The sequence below is a fragment of the Scyliorhinus torazame genome, chromosome 3 (assembly GCF_047496885.1).
Source record: "Scyliorhinus torazame isolate Kashiwa2021f chromosome 3, sScyTor2.1, whole genome shotgun sequence".
In the NCBI taxonomy this organism is placed as follows: Eukaryota; Metazoa; Chordata; class Chondrichthyes; order Carcharhiniformes; family Scyliorhinidae; genus Scyliorhinus; species Scyliorhinus torazame.
The window spans coordinates 103,551,890-103,572,710 of record NC_092709.1 but is presented as its reverse complement, the minus strand read 5'-3'; the positions used below and the strand labels follow the sequence as shown (position 1 = coordinate 103,572,710).

Sequence of the window (20,821 nt, the reverse complement as noted above, 5' to 3'; positions counted from 1 at the left end):
CTTCAGCATCAATACATAAGTTGCTACGTATATCATTGATAGACCCTTCCCTTTCCTTAGTTATTCTTTTGCACTGAATGTACTGGTAAAACATTTTTGAGTTTTCTTTGATTTTACCTACGATATCTTTTTGTATCCACTCTTTACTTTCCGAATTACCTTTTTGATTTCACCCCTGAACTTTATATATTCCTCGAGGCTTTCTAAAGTATTACATTTTTTTGACTGTTTTAAGCATTTTTTTTCTGCTTTATCTTACCCTATATGCTTCTGGATAACCGGGGGCTCTAGATTTAGCAAACCATCCTCTCTCTTCCGTTGTGGGGAAATGTCTACACCTTGCCCATAGAATCTCACATTTGAATGCCTCACACTGATTTGACACTGTTTCCTTTCTAGTAGCTGTATCGAGTCTACTTTCGCCAGTTCAGCTCTTAGTTGTTGGTCTCTTGTGTCTGCGGCCTTTATCCTTCGAGGTGGTAGAGGTCGTAGGTTTGGAAGGTGCTGTCAGAGGAGTATTGATGAGTTTCTGCGGTGCATCTCATAGATGGTACACACTGTTGCCAATGTGTGTCGGTGGTGGAGGGAGTGAATTTCTAAGGTGGTGAATGAGATGCCAGTCAAGCTGGCTGCTTTTTTCTGGATGGTGTTGAGCTTCTTGAGTGTTATTGGAGCTGTACTCATCCAGGCAAGTTAAATGTATTTGATCACACTCCTGACTTGTGCCTTATAGATGCTGAATAGGCTTTAGGTATTATGAGGTGAGTTACTCGCCACAGATTCCCAGCATCTGACCTATTCTTATAGCCACAGTATTTATATGGCTAGTCCAGGTCTGTTTCTGGTTAATGGTAACACCCAGGATGTTGATAGATCTCATGGCGGACAATTACATTGCTAAACATATTTTAAAATTATATGGTAGAGTACAGGCGTAGCTCTACTGTCTGAAGCATTCCTGGTAGGAATTTCAGTTTGCCTTTCTCCTGCACACTGTTAATACAAGAATAGGTCAGAGGCTGGGAATTCTCCAGAGTAACTAAACTCACCCCAAAGCCCGTGCACCATTTGCAAGGAGTGTGATGAAATACTCTCCACTTGCCTTGATAAGTGCGGCTTCAACAACACTCAAGAAGCTCAACACCATCCAAGACAGAACAACCAGACTGATGCACACTCCACCCGCCACCTTAAACAGTCACTCCTTCAACTTCAAGGTGCACGGCAGCAACTCGCCAAGCAAGCCACCGACAACCGCACCTTGCAAACCCACAACCTTTACCATTTAGAACAAGATCAGCTGAAGCAAGAGAATACTACCACCTGAGGAGAAAAGGCTGGAAAATCTCAGCAGGTCTGGCAGCATCTGCAGGGAGAGAAAAGAGCAAACATTTCGAGTCCAGGTGACCCTTTGTCAAAGCCCAACTTTGTTTGACAAAACTGAGCTTTGATAAAGGGTCACCTGGACTCGAAATGTTAGCTTTTTTCTCTCCCTACAAATGCTGCCAGACCTGCTGAGATTTTCCAGCATTTTCTCTTTTGGTTTCAGATTCTAGCATCTGCAGTAATTTGCTTTTAATGCTATCACCTGTAGGTTCCCCTCCAAGACACACATCACACAGACTAGGAATTTTATTTCTGCTCTTTCAATGTTCCTGGGGTCAAGAACCTGGAACTCCCTTCCAAACAGCACTGTTGGCGTACCTATACCACATGGTCTTCGGCAGTTCAAGAGGGCAGCTCACTACTACGTTCTTGAGGGCGCTTAGGTGTGGGCAAACAATGTTGACGTAGCCAGTGCCATTCGCATCCAAGAAGCAATTAAAAAATGATCCACTTCAGCTGCATTTATTCTTCTAACGGAATGATTTTTGATGATGGTTAAGTCCTTTAATCAATTAATTTTAAAGCAAAAAGCATGCTCTAAATGATGTGACAAAAACAGATTTTTTGATCATAATTTCTATTTGTATTCACAGTGTACTATACACCATGTAGATTAAAACCATGGTTGAAGTGTGTAAAACAGCTCTGCCATTGAATTCTGGGATAGAGGCCCTGTTTCTCTAGCTGCATGAAGCACGTCAGAAAGGAGCTAACCAAGCTGTTAATTGCGAACAAATGTAGTGCCTGAGGGAAACAATGGCCAAAATACAGAGACACTTAGCAGGTGGCATTAAGCAATTAGCTGAGTTTACAATCTGTTAAGGAAATCTCAGCTAAGGCATTATGGATTTAAAGCAAATTGCTGCAGATGCAGGAAAATTGAGGCAAAGAGCCTGATTTACGTTTCTCAACTAGACCTACCTGACACAGCAGACTGACCTTGGTAGATAAAAGAGATCACAGAAAGTTAACTTATTATAAGCTCATAGAGATGTCAATCAAACAAAGTCAACACTTCTCTGCACCTATGTAAACAAAAACATAGGGCGCGATTCTCCGTAAAGATTTCTAAGTGTGGTAATGAGCGGGAACTGCCAAAAGCTTCCCGCCGACGCTCAGCCCAGCGAGGTCGGCAATGCTATTCAACGGTAACAAGGCCCCATGGGCATCTCACCGCAAACGAAGGCTCGCCAGCCGATTTGCAAGGACCGAGCTCCCCAGCCCCCCTCAAACGAGATCGAGCATGCACTTAAACAACTCTTGCACAGCCAACTCCAGGCAGCTCACAGCCATGGTGCCTAGAAGACCGGCCTCGAGATTCAGGGATGTGGACTTGGCCAGGCTCTTGGACACGGTGGAGGCCAGGAGAGATGTCCTGTTTCCCCGAGGGTCGCAGAAAGGAGCTAACCAAGCTCCCCAGCCCCCCTCAAACGGGATCGAGCATGCACTTAAACAACTCTTGCACAGCCAACTCCAGGCAGCTCACAGCCATGGTGCCTAGAAGACCGGCCTCGAGATTCAGGGATGTGGACTTGGCCAGGCTCTTGGACACGGTGGAGGCCAGGAGGGATGTCCTGTTTCCCCGAGGATCGCAGAGGGTGAGCCGCCACAGGGCAGGTAGAGCTGCCTGGGATGATGTGGCAGCAGCTGTAAGCTCTGGGAGCTTGATCAGAAGGACTGGCCTCCAGTGCCGTAAGAAGATCAACGACCTACATTGGGCAGCATGGGTGATCAACACCCCCCCATCCCCCAAAGACCTTTCCACCGCCATGGGAGCATCCGCTCCCCCCCCCCCCCCAACTCTCCATGCAGCCCACATCCCTCCCTTCACTCCCCCTCTCCCTTCAACCCCTCCGATCCTTCCTTCACCTCTTCCCCCCCCACCCCCACCACTGTGAACCATGCGTGCGGCTAATAATGTCCTCTCTGTGTCTCTGCAGGAGAAGGTCTCGCATACTCATCGGGAGAGGGCCCATACTGGCGGCGGGGTGCCGAGTTTAAAAATCCTCACCACCTTCGAGGAACGGGCCCTGGAGGTGACCGGTGTGGCCGAGGTCAGAGTGGTCACCAACGCGGAGGTTGGCGGAAGCCGCAGAGGTGAAGAACCACCGGGCTCCACCGGGGGGACCTGTCAAACGTGAGCTGCTATTGCCTTACTGACTGACCCATCCCTCCCACAGACTACATGTCCATTCTCTCGCAGGACCTCCAGCCGGCGCCACCTGCCCATCCCGGGTGGCCCCCTCTCCAGCCTCCCATGAGAACACCTCGAAGGAGAACTCCAAGCAAGACATGATCAATGCATCACAAATGTCATCCCCACCCTCCACCAGCGCAGATGCTTTGATGGGAAACATTTGTCAGGCTTCTGGCGCACAATCTGGTGAGCACCACACAGTTGCTGATACACATCAGCTGGTGGCAGGAACCCCCTGGCTGCACAGCAGTCGGAGGTCTGCTGGATGCCAGCTGGGTCCCAGCCTGATGCTGAGTCTCTCGGTGACGGCCATGGCTGAGGGTCTCAGCAGAATGTCCGACTCGCTGGGGACCCGAACAGGCGCCAGATTGTGGCGACTAGGGGCTTTTCACAGTAATTTCATTGCAGTGTTGATGTAAGCTTACTTGTGACAATAAAGATTATTATTATTTATGTTACCCAGTACCAGGCTGACCTTGATGAGGTGCTGCGGGACGTGTCCCGCTCTCAGATGGGAATGGCCAAGGCGCTGCAAAACTTGTCCCACTCACAGGTGTGCAATGCCGAGCCGCTGCAGAGCATGGCCCAATCACTGAGGAGCATCAAGGTGTCTGCACCAAGGTGGGACTTAGGGAAGCTGGTGGCCACTGCCATCTCTCCAAGGTAAGGGGCCGGATTGGCACCCAATGACCCCTCCAACTGACTGGTTCCTGCCTCCACTTGATGTGTATTAGGAGCTATGTGGTGCGTCGACACCTTCGTACAAACATCGGGAAACCGCCAGGGCTGGCAGAGCCAGATGATGCCGGGGCTCGAACCAGCTGCTCCTCTGTCCCATCGTGAACACCAGGGTCCTATGGGAACCAATAAGGAGAAGGGGACGCTGGGTGCCAATCCGGACCCTTCCATTGGAGTGACGACAGTGGCCACCAGCTCCCCCAAGTTCCACCAGTGTGATGAGGCCACGTCTCAAGGTCAGTATGTGGGACAGGGCAGCACGGCTGTACATGTGCCATCGACAAGTGCACTGGGGCCCTCTGGTCCCAGAGGACGTCCACCAGGGGCATCAAAGTCCATGTTAATTCCTCTCTTCTCTCCACAGATACTGCCTAACATGCTGTAGTTCTCAGAATATTCTTGGCTGGGGCAGCTCTTGCAACTTCTCACCCTCATGGATCTTTGACAAGTATACATTTTGTATATCTCTAATATTATAGTTCAGGTTTGTCTAACCTCCAGCCCGCGGACCAGATGCATTGTGATCCGGTCGCCATGTCATTCGACTCGGCCATTGAAGGCTTCATTGTCAGAATTTTGGAAAATGCTGTGAGTCTGCTTATTCAATGACAGGCTAGTTTATCCAGGCACCGGGTGCTGAAAGGCTTACTGGTAAGCCTATCAGCTGCGAATGCAGGGAGGAACCAGTCTGTATTTAGACGAGTGACATGCAACCAGTCAGTCAGTTGAGTGTGTGTTTTTGTTTTTGTTTGTTTGTTTCGTCACGGACACCTGGTCAGCTCTAAACAGTGGCTAAGAGGCTGGACCAGGTGCCATAACTTTTTAAGTTTTAATGTGGTGTGGAAAGATCAATTAATTCCAGGAGTGATAATATAAGAAATAGGACTTGGTTATTTTATAAACAAACTTTATTAAAACAAAAGAAAAGAAAAGTGTTTCAACTTTTACTTCAATTTTAACTCTAACAGATTATGTAGTTTCTTAACCTTAACACATTCTTTTCCATTAAACCACGTGTCCAATAAGAATACAGCTGTCCTTCAACTTACATAGACAGGCAAAGATGATACTTATGTTTTCGAAGTAATTCTCTGCTGTAAGCCAAGTTCCTTTTGAATCCTTTTCGAAAGTCTGTAATCTAGAGCAACTTCCTTCATGACCTCTCTGGATGACTGCCACAGCCTTCTGCTGCAACTGTTCAAAAAAAGCATCTGAAAATGAAATGAAATGAAAATCACTTATTGTCACAAGTAGGCTTCAAATGAAGTTACTGCGAAAAGCCCCTAGTCGCCACATTCCGGCGCCTGTTCGGGGGGGGCTGGTACGGGAATTGAACCGTGCTGCTGGCCTGCCTTGGTCTGCTTTCAAAGCCAGCGATTTAGCCCTGTGCTAAACAGCCCCGTGACATTTCATATAGAATAGACATTTCATATCTATTCTGTACAGAATTGTCGTTCATTTTTGTCCCACTCAGTTCCTGCAGCAGCTGAGATGGCACACCCGACTCCCGACTGTCTTCAGTGTGAAGAAAGCCACCAGTGAGAATTTGGAATGTAACAATTTCCTCTTTTGTCCTTTCTGTCATCATTTGGCCAAACATATGGCAGCTTTATTTTGCACATTATCTTCTGCATCAGAATCCAGGTGACATTTTTCTCCACAGTGGACTTTGATGTAGCCAAGAGAAAATCATTATGCAATCATTACATTTGAAGATATTTTGGGGAAATTATTGATAAGATTTCATTATTATAGCCATTCGTCCCAAAGCAACTTCACCTAGTAATGTCACGTGTGCCTAATTGTATGCTTTATTAGTCTGCGCTTCTTTCTTCTCCAATAGGTGTGTGAATATGTAGATGGAACAAAGTCCTTAAAACTGGGTGACTTTGGACTGGCAACTGTAGTGGATGGGCCTCTGTATACGGTGTGTGGCACACCAACGTATGTGGCTCCGGAGATCATCGCAGAGAGTGGGTAAGTAGTGACCTAAAACCTTTAAATACTGGATAAGATTCTGCTGGTGTGGGGCATTGCACAGAATGCTCTTTTAGTTAGACTTGTTTGTGTGCATTTAAGTTCTGAATATATTTGCTCACATTTTGCTGGAATGGTGCAGCAAAGGCCATGAAGAATCTGGAAGCTTGGTGAATAGCGGGGCAGCAGTGTATATCCTTCACCCATATATACGATTGAAGGATTTAGAAATAAATGGAAGAAGGATTGAGAAGGCAGACAAATTAGAGTGAATAAACTCAATGTCAAATCAGGTACAGAAGGAGAAATAAGGAAAGGGAAAGAACTGATAAATTAAGCAAAAGAAAAATAAAGAAAGAGCACATTTTTTTTTTCAAATTTACATTTTTAATATCTCCTAAAACAGTTTAGTCAGAAGGAATGATAAACCAGACCTATAATTGTTAACTTGCTGAATTGGAGAGGTTGATTGGTAATTGTTCCAATATTGTTACGGTGTTAATTACTGGACTTAACATTTTGTGACACGATTAATTGGCAAGTATTATGCAAATGCAGAAATGTAATTAAAATCAGAGTGGTTACTGTCAACAGTCTGAGATTAACCAAGTTTTTTTGCAATATTGGGGGGTCCTTTTGATTCCAAAATAAGCTTCCAACTTAATATTCATGCCATCACTAAGACCACCTATTTTGAGCTCTTATAACATCACCCAACTTCACCTGTGGTTTCAACTTATCTGCTGCTAAAACCCTCATCCATGCCTTCATTACCACTAAGCTTGACTATTCTTATGCAATCCTGGCTGATCTCCCATATTCTTTCCTCTGGAAACTTGAGATCCAAAATTCTACTGCCCCTGCCTTAATTTGCAGCAAGTCCCATTCCCCTATCATCCCTGTGTTCACTGACCTGCATCCCAGTAATGCAGTGCATCATATCACCCATGATTGAATAAGGAAGTTAAGGATAGTATCAAATTGAAAGAAATACTAATACAGATCTGCAAAAATTCATGGTAGTTTGGAAGATTGGTCAATATGAAGAATCAGCAAACAATGACTGAACAAAAATTAAAGAGAGAGAAAGTAGAGTATGAGAGAAAACTAGCTGGTAATATAAAGCAGGCAGTAATAGTTTCAACAAGTATTCAAATAGCAAGAGTGTAACTAAAGCTAGTGTTGGTCCTCTAGAGAGCGAGTCTGGGGAATTGATAATCGAAAGCAACGAAATGGTAGAGGGAATGAACAGGTATTTTGTGTCTGTCTTCACTGTAGAGGATTTAGAAAACTTTCCAAAGATAATTGAAAATCAAGAGGTGAACAGGAGGGATGACATTAAAGCAATCACCATCTGTTTTAAGTTAATTGCAATGGACCATTGTAAAAAGCTTCAACTCTCTGCAATGATGATTGTTCATTGGACCCTTACACCTCAAATGGAGGAAAGTGTTCACCATGATTATTTCTTCTCATCAGTCCATTGAGCACTGTTGCAGATCATCATCTTTTGCTAAAATGTAAATACCACCTGAGGAAGCAGCTTTTTCTTTCCAAGCAGACATTTTACATGTGAATACTAACCTTGTTTTATGTACTGCCATTTCTTGATCTTCATTTTAGACATTCATGCATTGTCACCTGCTTAGCTTTGATCACAGGCCCATGCAACAGCACCTTTACTAAACTGACTCCCTTAGCCATGGAATCCAAAATGCTTTATCAAAAAAATATGGGGTGCTATTTTCCTGAGATACAAGCTAAAGAAGCAACCAATATCAATAGCCATGCTGTTTCTCGGGCTTTCCACCAATCTGCCACTGAAGTATGATTGAAGTTTTCAAGACTAAGGAATGGACAAAGCTTATTCAAGCAAATATAATGCCAAGATGAAGAGTCCAAATACCATGAGACACATTTTAAATATAAGGAAGTCAAGAACCAAAAAACAAGTCTGGCAACATTCTGGCCCCTCATTTCCACACAAAACACAATAAAATTGTGGAATTATTTACCAAGAAAGTAGATTAATGCAGTCAGTGTATGTGGACATGGAAGAGAATTGAATGCATTTCTGGGGAGAGAAAGAATAAAATGACATCGGAAGAAGGCGAGTATATGGAGCTGGTCAATAGATGAAGAATGGTTGTGCTGGATATAATTTTCTTTTCCTGTTCTTCACAGTTCTTATGTTAATATTCTTACAGGTATGGCTTAAAGGTCGACATTTGGGCAGCAGGCGTCATTACGTACATCCTCCTGTGTGGCTTCCCCCCATTCCGCAGGTAATCTGCTTCAAACTTCTCATAGTAAAGAATGAGACTCTCTCAAATCCCAATATGAACAAGCACCTTTATATTAACAGGAGTATGGTGCTCATTTATTTGATGACGCACTTAAAATAAACTAAAAACATTGACTTCAAATGCTTCTAGCATTATGCTTAGTCACAAAGACAGAAAGAAATAGTTTAAAGAACAGGTATTTAATTTTTTTTCTTTTCTTTAAGTCTCCAAAAGTAACTAAAATCTGAAGGATTGAGATTCCTTGGCCTGAATTCATGGGTACCAGAGTGGGGTCATAAGGCACCTCATTAAAGGATAGCCCTTGTCACCCAGGAGCTATCCATCCAATCGTGCAAGAGCCATGAACAGCCTTGGTACCTGTGAGTGCAGCAAGATGTAAGCAACGTGTGAGCCGCCAGGGTAATAATAATAATAATCGCTTATTGTCACAAGTGGGCTTCAAGTTACTGTGAAAAGCACCTAGTCGCCACATTCCGGTGCCTGTTCGGGGAGGCTGGTACGGGAATTAAACCTGCGCTGCTGGCCTTGTTCTGCATTGCAAGCCAACTGTTTAGCCCACTGTGCTAAACCAGCCCTGGGCACAGACTTGGGGAACTTGTGTCCGGTTGTCATAGACGATCTGAACGGTCACCTCTCTGTTTATGAAAGCTGCCAACTCACTTGCTGGTGCCTTGAGTGCAATCTATTACACAGTGGAAGTGGGGAAACCCAGCCATTGCCACAAAGCCTCATACTCTCTCCACATAGCTGGCTTCATCCGGCAGCATATGAATGCATGTACATGTCTAAAGATGGTATCTGTCACCAGCTTGGCACAACTATAACTATGTGTGACTGATTGAGAGATGCCGCACAGATCACCCACTGAGCCCTGAAAAGTACTAGGAGGTGTAGAGGTTGAGGGCCACTGTGACCTTGAAAGCCACCTGGATTAGGTGACCACCCAAGCAGTTGGAGGAGATTTTGGGATTCACCATGTCGCATATTGCTGTTACTGTGTCCCAAGAGAGGCGTAGCCTTCTGTAGCACTAGACATTTGGATGTAGTTGGCCCGTTGTCTGTACACAATAGCTGCTGGGTAGTGGCATCTTGGGCGTCCCCTCCTGTCTTGGCCTCCCTGCTGGCCCTGTGCCCTCAACCCTCCCTCATGGCCATGCCTACTCTCAGGGTCCATTCCGAGGCACTGCCTTTGGTACCCTGGCTCTGTCCTTGACACCCTGGCAGTGCAAACCTGAACGTGCCAGGTTGATATTGCCAGGATGCCAAATGACCCTGCCTTGTCCCTGACTACCCGGGGGCTCCAATGGCTTCTGAGCTCCCCGGCATGGTCATCACGACTGGTTTCCATTTTTGGGAACCAGTAGTGATTCCCATCGGCCTGACACTGTGCCGGCAGGGGCGGAGATTCCCAGGAGCCAGGAGACTCTGGCTTCAACCGACTAAATATATTTAAATGAGTTTAAAGACTAATTTAAATATGCAAGTCTGGTTCATGCACTCACTGGAAATGAACCGGAATGCATTGGGTGCCCAAACTGAGAGTAGCGAAGCGTGTGAAGGGGCAGGGAAAATTGGACAGCAACTTTTAACTGCAAACATGCAGATGCTGGAAACACTGATGGCATCACCATTATTCACACCACAAAATGCAGGCCACTACATTTAAAAGTGCCCATTGGGATTGAATCCTTCCATCAACTACACCCATTATATGTATGAAAGCTGCACAAACTGACATTTCTGTAGAGCTATCAGAACTGCTTAATTTTCAGGTTAGGAGCCCTGACGTCAGTCTATATGGCACATCTCATTTGATGTATCTCTCTTTCCAGGGACACATGAATCTATTTCCAATAAACAATTATTTTCCAGTGTTTATTGAAGTTTAAGAATCCAGAAATAGAAAATTAACTGGATTCATTCCAAGTCATTTCCAAATTCTACTCTAATAATCTGGCTAAAGTTTGCCGATGATACAAAGATAGGTGGAGGGGCAGGTAGTATGGAGGAGGTGGGGAGGCTGCAGAAAGATTTAGACAGTTTAGGAGAGTGGTCCAAGAAATGGCTGATGAAATTCAACGTGGGCAAGTGCGAGGTCTTGCACTTTGGAAAAAAAGAATAAAGGCATGGACTATTTTCTAAACAGTGACAAAATTCATAATGCTGAAGTGCAAAGGGACTTGGGAGTCCTAGTCCAGGATTCTCTAAAGGTAAACTTGCAGGTTGAGTCCGTAATTAAGAAAGCAAATGCAATGTTGTCATTTATCTCAAGAGGCTTGGAATATAAAAGCAGGAATGTACTTCTGAAGCTTTATAAAGCATTAGTTAGGCCCTATTTAGAATACCGTGAGCAATTTTGGGCCCCACACCTCAGGAAGGACATACTGGCACTGGAGCGGGTCCAGCGGAGATCCACACGGATGATCCCAGGAATGGTAGGCCTAACATACGATGAACGTCTGAGGATCCTGGGATTATATTCATTGGAGTTTAGGAGGTTGAGGGGAGATCTAATAGAAACTTACAAGATAATGAATGGCTTAGATAGGGTGGACGCAGGGAAGTTGTTTCCATTAGCAGGGGAGACTAGGACCCGGGAAGACTAGGACCCGGGTGCACAGCCTTAGAATAAAAGGGAGTCACTTTAGAACAGAGATGAGGAGAAATTTCTTCAGCCAGAGAGTGGTGGGTCTGTGGAATTCATTGCCACAGAGGGCGGTGGAGGCCGGGACGTTGAGTGTCTTTAAGACAGAAGTTGATAAATTCTTGATTTCTCGAGGAATTAAGGGTTATGGAGAGAGAGCGGGTAAATGGAGATGAAATCAGCCATGATTGAATGGTGGAGTGGACTCGATGGGCCGAATGGCCTTACTTCCGCTCCTATGTCTTATGGTCTAACCCTACTCTTGTGTTCCAACAGTGAGAACAACATCCAGGAGGACCTGTTTGATCAGATACTTGTTGGCCGACTAGAGTTTCCCTCACCTTACTGGGACAGCATCACTGGCTCTGCTAAAGTATGTACAGGGTTCTATTCCGAAGCACTTAGAATCAGGAACAATAGAATCAGGAACAATAGAATCAGGAACAATAGAATTACAACAGGATTTCATAAACTCTTTGGCAAACATTTATTTGAATATGTTGAAAGACGCGATTTAGCAATGCAAATAGTGTCAAATTGGACCATTGTGTCACCCACATATTATTACTGTACTAAAAAAGATACAAGATTTTTATGGCTTTTCTTACTGTGAACAATAACAGTAATAATAATAATCGCTTATTGTCACAAGTAGGCTTCAATGAAGTTACTGTGAAAAGCCCCTAGTTGCCATATTCTGGCGCCTGTTCGGGAGGCTGGAACAGGAATCGAACCCATGCTGCTGGTCTTGTTCTGCATTACAAGCCAGCTGTCTTAGCCCACTGTGCTAAACCACCATATTTTCATGAAGATAGAACATTACAGCGCCGTACAGGCCCTTCGGCCCTCAATGTTGCGCCGACCTGTGAAACCACTCTAAAGCCCATCTACACTATTCCCTTATCGTCCATATGTCTATCCAATGACCATTTGAATGCCCTTAGTGTTGGCAAGTCCACTACTGTTGCAGGCAGGGCATTCCACCCCCTGACTACTCTCTGAGTAAAGAACCTAACTCTGATATCTGTCTTATATCTATCTCCCCTCAATTTAAAGCTATGTCCCCTCGTGCTAGACATCACCATCCGAGGAAAAAGGCTCTCACTGTCCACCCTATCCAATCCTCTGATCATCTTGTATGCCTCAATTAAGTCACCTCTTAATCTTCTCTCTAATGAAAACAGCCTCAAGTCCCTCAGCCTTTCCTCATAAGATCTTACCTCCATACCAGGCAACATTCTGGTAAATCTCCTCTGCACCCTTTCCAATGTTTCCACATCCTTCCTATAATGCGGCGACCAGAATTGCACGCAATACGCCAAATGCAGCCGCACCAGAGTTTTGTACAGCTGCAACATGACCTCACGGCTCCGAAACTCAATCCCTCTACCAATAAAAGCTAACACACCGTACACCTTCTTAACAACCCTCTCAACCAGGGTGGCAACTTTCAGGGATCTATGTACATGGACACCGAGATCTCTCTGCTCATCCACACTGTCAAGAATCTTACCATTAGCACAGTACTCTGTCTTCCTGTTATTCCTTCCAAAATGAATCACCTCACACTTTTCTGCATTAAACTACATTTGCCACCTCTCAGCCCAGCGCTGCAGCTTATCTATGTCCCTCTGTAACTTGTAACATCCTTCAGCACTGTCCACAACTCCACCGACTTTAGTGTCATCTGCAAATCTACTCACCCATCCTTCTACGCCCTCCAGGTCATTTATAAAAATGACAAACAGCAGTGGCCCCAAAACAGATCCTTGTGGTACACCACTAGTAACTGGACTCCAGTCTGAACATTTCCCATCAACCACCACCCTTTATCTTCTTCCAGCTAGCCAATTTCTGATCCAAACTGTTAAATCTCCTTGAATCCCATGCCTCCGTATTTTCTGCAGTAGCCTACCGTGGGGAACCTTATCAAACGCTTTACTGAAATCCATATACACCACATCAACTGCTTTACCCTCATCCACCTGTTTGGTCACCTTCTCAAAGAACTCTGTAAGGTTTGTGAGGCACGACCTACCCTTCACAAAACCATGTTGATTATCTCTAATCAAATTATTCCTTTCCAGATGATTATACACCCTATCTCTTATAAACCTTTGCAAGATTTTGCCCACAACAGAAGTAAGGCTCACTGGTCTATAGTTATCGGGGTTGTCTCTACTCCCCTTCTTGAACAAGGGGACAACATTTGCTATCCTCCAGTCTTCTGGCACTATTCCTGTAGACAAAGATGACTTAAAGATCAAAGCCAAATGCTCAGCAATCTCCTCCCTAGCTTTCCAGAGAATCCTAGGATAAATCCCATCCGGCCCAGGGGACATATCTTATTTCACACTTTCCAGAATTGCTAACACCTCCTCCTTATGAACCTCAAGCCCTTCTAGTCTAGTAGCCTGAATCTCAGTATTCACCTCGACAGCATTGTCTTTTTCCTGTGTGAATACTGACCAAAAATATTCATTTAGCACCTCTCCTATCTCCTCGGACTCCAAGCACAACTTCCCATTACTGTCCTTGACTGGCCCTACTCTTACCCTAGTCATTCTTTTATTCCTGACATATCTATAGAAAGCTTTAGGGTTATCCTTGATCCTACCTGCCAAAGACTTCTCATGTCCCCTCCTGGCTCTTCTTAGCTCTCTCTTTAGGTCTTTCCTAGCTAACTTGTAACTCTCGAGCGCCCTAACTGAACCTTCATGTCTCATCTTTACATAAGCCTCCTTCTTCCTCTTGACAAGTGTTTCGACTGCTTTAGTAAACCACGGTTCCCTTGCTCGACCACTTCCTCCCTGCCTGACAGGTACATACTTATCAAGGACACGCAGTAGCTGTTCCTTGAACAAGCTCCACATTTCCATTGTGCCCATCCCCTGCAGTTTTCCTTTCCATCCGATGCATGTCTTGCTTCATCGCATCAAAATTGTCTTTCCCCCAGATATAACTCTTGCCCTGCGGTATATACCTATCCCTTTCCATCACTAAAGCAAACATAATCGAATTGTGGTCACCATCACCAAAGTGCTCACTTACCTCCAAATCTAACACCTGTCCTGGTTCATTACCCAGTAGCAAATCCAATATGGCCTTGCTTCTCGTTGGCCTATCTACATACTGTGTCAGGAAACCCTCCTGCACACATTGGACAAAAACGGACCCATCTAAAGTACTCGAACTTTCGTGTTCCCAGTCAATATTTGGAAAGTTAAAGTCCCCCATAACAACTACCCTGTTACTTTCGTTCCTATCCAGAATCATCTTTGCAATCCTTTCCTCTACATCTCTGGAACTTTTCGGAGGCCTATAGAAAACCCCTAACAGGGTGACCTCTCCTTTCCTGTTTCTAACCTCAGCCCATACTACCTCAGTAGACGAGTCCTCATCAAACGTCCTTTCTGCCACCGTAATACTGTCCATGACTAACAATGCCACCCCTCCCCCTCTTTTACCACCTTCCCTGAGCTGACTGAAATATCTAAACACCGGCACCTGCAACATCCATTCCTGTCCCTGTTCTATCCATGTCTCCGAAATGGCCACAACATCGAAGTCCCAGGTACCAACCCATGCCGCAAGTTCACCCACCTTATTCCAGCTGCTCCTGGCATTGAAGAAGACACACTTTAAACCACCTTCCTGCCTGCCGGAACAGTCCTGCAACTTTGAAACCTTACTCATGACCTCACTACTCTCAACCTCCTGTATACTGGAGCTACAATTCAGGTTTCGAAGCCCCTGCCGAACTAGTTTAAACCCTCCCGAAGAGCATCAGCAAATTTCCCCCCCAGGATATTGGTACCCCTCTGGTCCAGGTGTAGACCATCCCGTTTGTAGAGGTCCCACCGACCCCAGAATGAGCCCCAATTATCCAGAAATCTGAAACCCTCACTCCTGCATCATCCCTGTAGCCACGTGTTCATCTCCTCTCTCTCCCTATTCCTTGTCTTGCTACCACGTGGCACAGGTAACAACCCAGAGATAATAGTTTGTCCTAGATCTAAGTTTCCACCTTAGCTCCCTGAATTCCTGCCTTACATCCCTATCCCTTTTCCTACCTATGTCGTTGGTACCTATGTGGACCACGACTTGGGGCTGCTCCCCCTCCCCCTTAAGGAGCCCGAAAACACGATCCGAGACATCACGCACCCTAACACCTGGGAGGCAACGCACCAACCGCGAGTCTCTCTCGTTCCCACAGAATCTCCTATCTGTCCCACTAACTATGGAGTCTCCAAAGACTAATGCTCTACTCCTCTCCCCACTTCCCTTCTGAGCAACAGGGACAGACTCTGTGCCAGAGACCTGTACCCCATGGCTTACCCCTGGTAAGTCCCCCCCCCCAACAGTATCCAAAGCGGTATACTTGTTACTAAGGGGAACGACCACAGGGGATCCCTGTACTGACTGCTTCCTCCCAGCCCCTCTCACCGTCACCCAGCTATCTTTATTCTTCGGAGTAACTACATCCCTGAAGCTTCTATCTATGACCACCTCTGCCTCCCGAATGATCCGAAGTTCATCCAGCTCCAGTTCCCTAACGTGGTTTCTGAGGAGCTGGAAATGGGTGCACTTCCCACAGATGAAATCAGCAGGGACATTGACGGCGTCCCTCACCTCAAACATTCTGCAGGAGGAACATTGCACTACCTTCCCTGCCATCCCCTCGATTAAAAAAAGTACAGGGATCCCCTGTGGTCACTCCCCTTCTCAGCAAGCACTCACTCAGCAACCGCTGCACCCCGCACGATAACACCTGAGGGAAAATAAAAGAAAAACTACTTACCAGTCACCAGTCAATCCCTTACCTGCAGGCTGTGACGTCACGGTTCAACTTCTTTCTACTTCTACCTGCCCTCGAGCCTTCCTCTTGATTTTTACAGCAGTTTTTTGGGGGTTAGAGGAAGGGATAGGGAGGGAAACACTGAAGAAGTGTTTCGGGGTTAAGTGTCACTTGACAACAGCTCCTCCACAAACCACCTTCAAGTTAGGGTGACCACAACAGAGGTATGCAAATTCCCCCCACAACAGCCAATCAGCAGCTCCGCTCTACTGCCCTCTGCTGGATGCTTGTCTTCACTTGAACAGCTAGGGTCTCTTGCTCAGGTACACCTTCAGGTTCGGGTGACCACAATGGAGGTATGCAAATTTCCCCCGCAACAGCCAATCAGCAGCTCTGCTGTACTGCCCTCTGCTGGATGCTTGTCTTCACTTGAACAGCTAGGGTCTCTTGCTCAGGTACACCTTCAAGTTACGGTGACCACAATGGAGGTACGCAAATTTCCCCCGCCACAGCCAATCAGCAGCTTCGCTCTACTGCCCTCTGCTGAATGTGAGCTCAAATTCATCAGTTCAAGGTTACTGCAGAGTTATCTCATTGCAAATATTAATTGGGTACGGAAAAAAAAAATTTTAAAGGATTCTAACAGACCAACAATGACTTGCATTTATAAAACACATCTAACATAGTAAACGCCCTTTTCACAGGAGAAGTATCAGAGTATTTTGATACTGGGTCTCAAAAAGAGAGATCAGGACAGAACAGATTGGTCAGTGATGTAATGCATTAGGAAGTTACACAAAGGAGGAGAAACAGGCACAGGTGGAGATGATTAGGCAGGGAATCACAGAGCTGAGGACCTAACCAGTAAAAAGGTCTGACAGTCATTGGTGGAGTGATGAAAATAAGAAATGCACAATAGGCCAGAATTGGAAGAGGGCAGCGACCACAGGGGTGGTTGGCTAATTACAGGGCTAAATACAGAGCTAGTTACAGAGATAGGAAGATCCCATGGAGGGGATTTAAAGCAAGAATGAGAATTTTAAAATTGATGAGTTGCCATCCCAGGAATCAGTAGAGGATGAGTCAGCTCACAGATTATGGGGGTGATTTTCAGCCTGTGTTCGATGTCATAGAGAACGCCAACGCGAGCAGAAAATCGGGAAACACAATTATCTCTGTCGAAATTGCGTTTCCCAATTTCTCCCGCCCTTCGCCGGGGATGTCATGAGGTTCACGCCTTTAATATATTTTATTATGATTACCCAGCGCCCCCGGCCACATGGTCCCCCTTCACTGAATAGGACGTCACGTGGTGACATCCCAACGGCGAGATTTAAAAAGAGATTTAGTCGGGGGGGGTCAAAGATAATTATTTTCCCTTTGACAATGGGACATAGGCAGTTCGCCTTGGCACAGTTTGGCACTGTCACCAAGGGGCAGTGCCAGTACCGGGGTGGCCCCTCGTGTGAGCCCCTTGGTGGGTGGGTGAGGGGGGGTGTTTCCAGTTATGTGTGATGGGTGTGGGTGGGGATTGGGGGTAGGGAGCAGGCAGTAAGGGAAGAACTTGCAGGCACAGGAGAAGGGGAGGAACGGCGACGATATATCCGCGGTGGGGGTGCCCACATGATTGTTGGCTGGGGGAAGAGCCCCCAATGATTAACTGAGGGGGAAGCCCCCAATACCTCAATTGTGGTGATGATGGGAGTTCCACTTCAATTCTGATTGGACGCCCTTTAAAGATAGCACTCCAACCTCTGTGCGACCGGGTACTGATCCCTGACCAGCCAGAGTGATGGCGTAAATCACACCCACTCTTCCCTTTTCTTAAAGAGGCTCAATATCTGGAGAGAAAACTGGTCTGTGCATTTGGAGAGCTATATGCTGGTTTTCAGTCTGAGCCTGACCCTTTGAAAAATATGGTAAGATTATGCCCTACGGATGGATGGGACATGTTGTGTGAGGATATGGGCAGCAGAGTTTGGCTGATCTCGAGGAGAGTGCAAGATAGGAGGCTTGTCAGGACAGCACTGAAATAGTCAAGTCTAAAGGTAACAAAGGCAAGATGAGCAGAGGCAGAGGTGCAGGGAGGTTATTTCAAAAAACACTGCTGTTGGCAATTCCTCTAGTGACATCTTTCTCCTACTCGTCCTCATCGCTGTATCTTTTACTGGAGCAGTCTAGCTGCTGTTGGATTGAACTTATTCCCTCATCCGCTAAAGCCAAATGATAAGGCCAGTTCCCAATAGTAGGACTGTTACCTCCGGTGCTGAAGGTCTTAAATTTTTCTGTTTACAATTTAGAGAGCAGGAAAGTCATTTTCTTGCACAATGCACCATCATTCAGTCTCATCTGCTATGAGTGTTGCTGATTTCTGAATTCAGCGGCCGATTGATACAGATATACACACACACTTGGAGTGCTGCATGCAGTCCTGATTGCCATGTTATAAAAAATCCATGGAGGCACTAAAAAGGGTGCAGAAAAGATCTTTAAGGCTAATACCAGAAATGCGAGGTTTACCCATCAGGAAAAGAGAAAGCTGCAGGGTGACCAAATAAAGTCCTTTAAGGTGTTGGTAAAGTAGACAAGAAGCGAATACTTAAACTTGTGTTTAAGAGTGAAATAGTGGCCATTAATATAAGGTAGTCACCAAATGAAAAATTCTGCAGATAATTCTTTACCCAGAGAAAACTCCCTTACCACAGGAGGTAGTTGAGACTAAGAGTATAGAAAATATATTGTATATTTAAACAGAAACTAGATAAGCATTGTGGGAGAAGGGTTAGGCTGATAGAGTTGGATGAGGAAAGAGGGTGACACTGTGGCACAGTGGTTAGCACTGCTGCTTCACTACGCCGAGGACCCGGGTTCGATCCTGGCCCTGGGTCACTGCCCGTGTGAAGTTTGCACATTCTCCCAGTGTCTGCGTGGGTTTCACCCCACAATACAAATAGATGTGTCTGGAAGGTGAATTGGCCACGCTAAATTGCCCCTTAATTGAAAAAAAAAAAGAATTGGGTACTCTAAATTTAAAAGATGAGGAAAGGTGGCTGGAGGCTCAAATGGAGCAAACGTGTTAGGCCGAATAGTTTGTTTCCATGTTGTACATTGTAACATATGATGCTGTTTCTGTAAAGCAACATTTACCATTAACATAATTTAGAAGCTCCAAATGGTTATTTGGATATGGTTCGAATCCGTTTTTTTTCTCATCTCTGGCTTCAGTGATGTCATTTTGTTGCAGGAATTGATTCGGCGAATGTTGCAGGTGAACGTTGAGGCACGGTACACCGCAGAGAAAGTTCTGACTCATCCCTGGGTGGCTGTGAGTATCGGGATAATACTGTGAGAAATATAAACATATGAATAGGCTGCACCAAATGCACCGTGAGAAATATGTGCCATGTGCACTGTGACTGCAAGTGCACCATTGAATGGTTGTGTTCAAAATTCGAATTGCGATTTCGTTAAGCCGGTCTATTTTAAATAAGATGTGGAGACTGACAACTGTTGTGGCAGCAGGAAATATCAGAAACATGGCTTGATCAAGGGAATGGAAATTGCTACAACATTCGGCGTATACCAGGGTTTGAAAAGTCAGTTTTTCAGACAATGAGGTGGTAGATAGCAGAAGCCCGCTGCAACACACTGGAAACTCCTTGCTGGCATTGGTGAGCTTTGTCTCAGTAGTAGGAACATCCGAATAGTAAAGCAATTGAAGCTGTCAGAAGTTTCTCATATTAAAATATCCAAGCTGACACTGGGGGGTTCTCCCACGTAACCATCGAATTAGCAAAACGAGGAGGATAATTTTCTCCGTGAAATGGTAGGGAAGGTACGTGAGGACAGAAAAGCAAGTTAACTTCAGATAAACTGGGAAAGTACAAGTGGTACAGAGTCAGACCCGATAGATGTGATACATGATTGCTTCTTGAATCACCAGAGGCAACGCTGATCTTGACCCAACGTTTATAAATGTTACAGAATACATTAGATTTTAGGTTTAGATTTATTGTCACCTTTACCGAGGTATAGTGAAAAGTATTGTTCTGCTAATAATCCAGGCAGATTGTTCCAGACATGAAAAAAGCATACGATAAATACTCAATAAATACATAGGCATCAGGTGAAGCATATGGAGCATAGTGCTGCAATAGTAGAGAAGATGCATAGAGAGATCAGTTCAGTCCATAAGAGGGTCAATCAGGAGTCTGGTAACAGCGGGGAAGAAACTGTTTTTGAATCTATTGGTGCGTGTTCTCAGACTTTTGTATCTTCTGCCCAATGGAAGGGGTCTTTGATTATGCTGCCCGCTTTCCCAAGGCAGATGGAGGTGTAGATAGAGTCAATGGATGGGAGGCAATGAATGAGGCAATATGTAAAGAAAGTAGGAGTTGTAAATACCTCGTGCAAATTTTAAGATTTGGGAGTCCCAGATAATCCAAAAAAAGGGAGGTCGAGCTAATAAGTAATTGTCTATCCAGTAGATAATTAAGAAGAAACAGTATGATGATAAGCTATATAGACAGAGAAACATATGACCCATGACAGGTGAGAGTGGTTTTGGTGGCAGTCTCTTGTCTGTTCTGTTCGCTGCCTTCTCTTTTGAGCTGACCAGGGTGGATGTTGGCGTGCAGGGGTAGCTAGGAAGTTAGTTGCATGCTGCTTGTGCCAATGAGGATTCCAGCCAGCATAGGTCACTTTGAAAAACTCTTTCCTGCCTGAAGTGATATTTTGTTCTTTAGAGAACCACCTTTTACTCCGATCCAGTCTTA

The 20,821-nt window shown here is 45.3% G+C and overlaps 1 protein-coding gene across 5 annotated transcripts in view; it reads left to right on the top strand.

Annotated features, from left to right (window-relative positions):
* Positions 1-20,821, top strand: part of dclk2a (doublecortin-like kinase 2a) — a 528,903-nt gene that overhangs the window by 481,640 nt on the left and 26,442 nt on the right. For all 5 annotated transcript variants that reach the window (XM_072496080.1, XM_072496079.1, XM_072496083.1 and 2 more), the window contains 4 exons: positions 6,165-6,298; positions 8,506-8,583; positions 11,525-11,621; positions 19,291-19,371. In XM_072496080.1, coding sequence (XP_072352181.1) covers positions 6,165-6,298; positions 8,506-8,583; positions 11,525-11,621; positions 19,291-19,371 — 390 coding nt within the window. The remainder of the gene's footprint in view (positions 1-6,164; positions 6,299-8,505; positions 8,584-11,524; positions 11,622-19,290; positions 19,372-20,821) is intronic.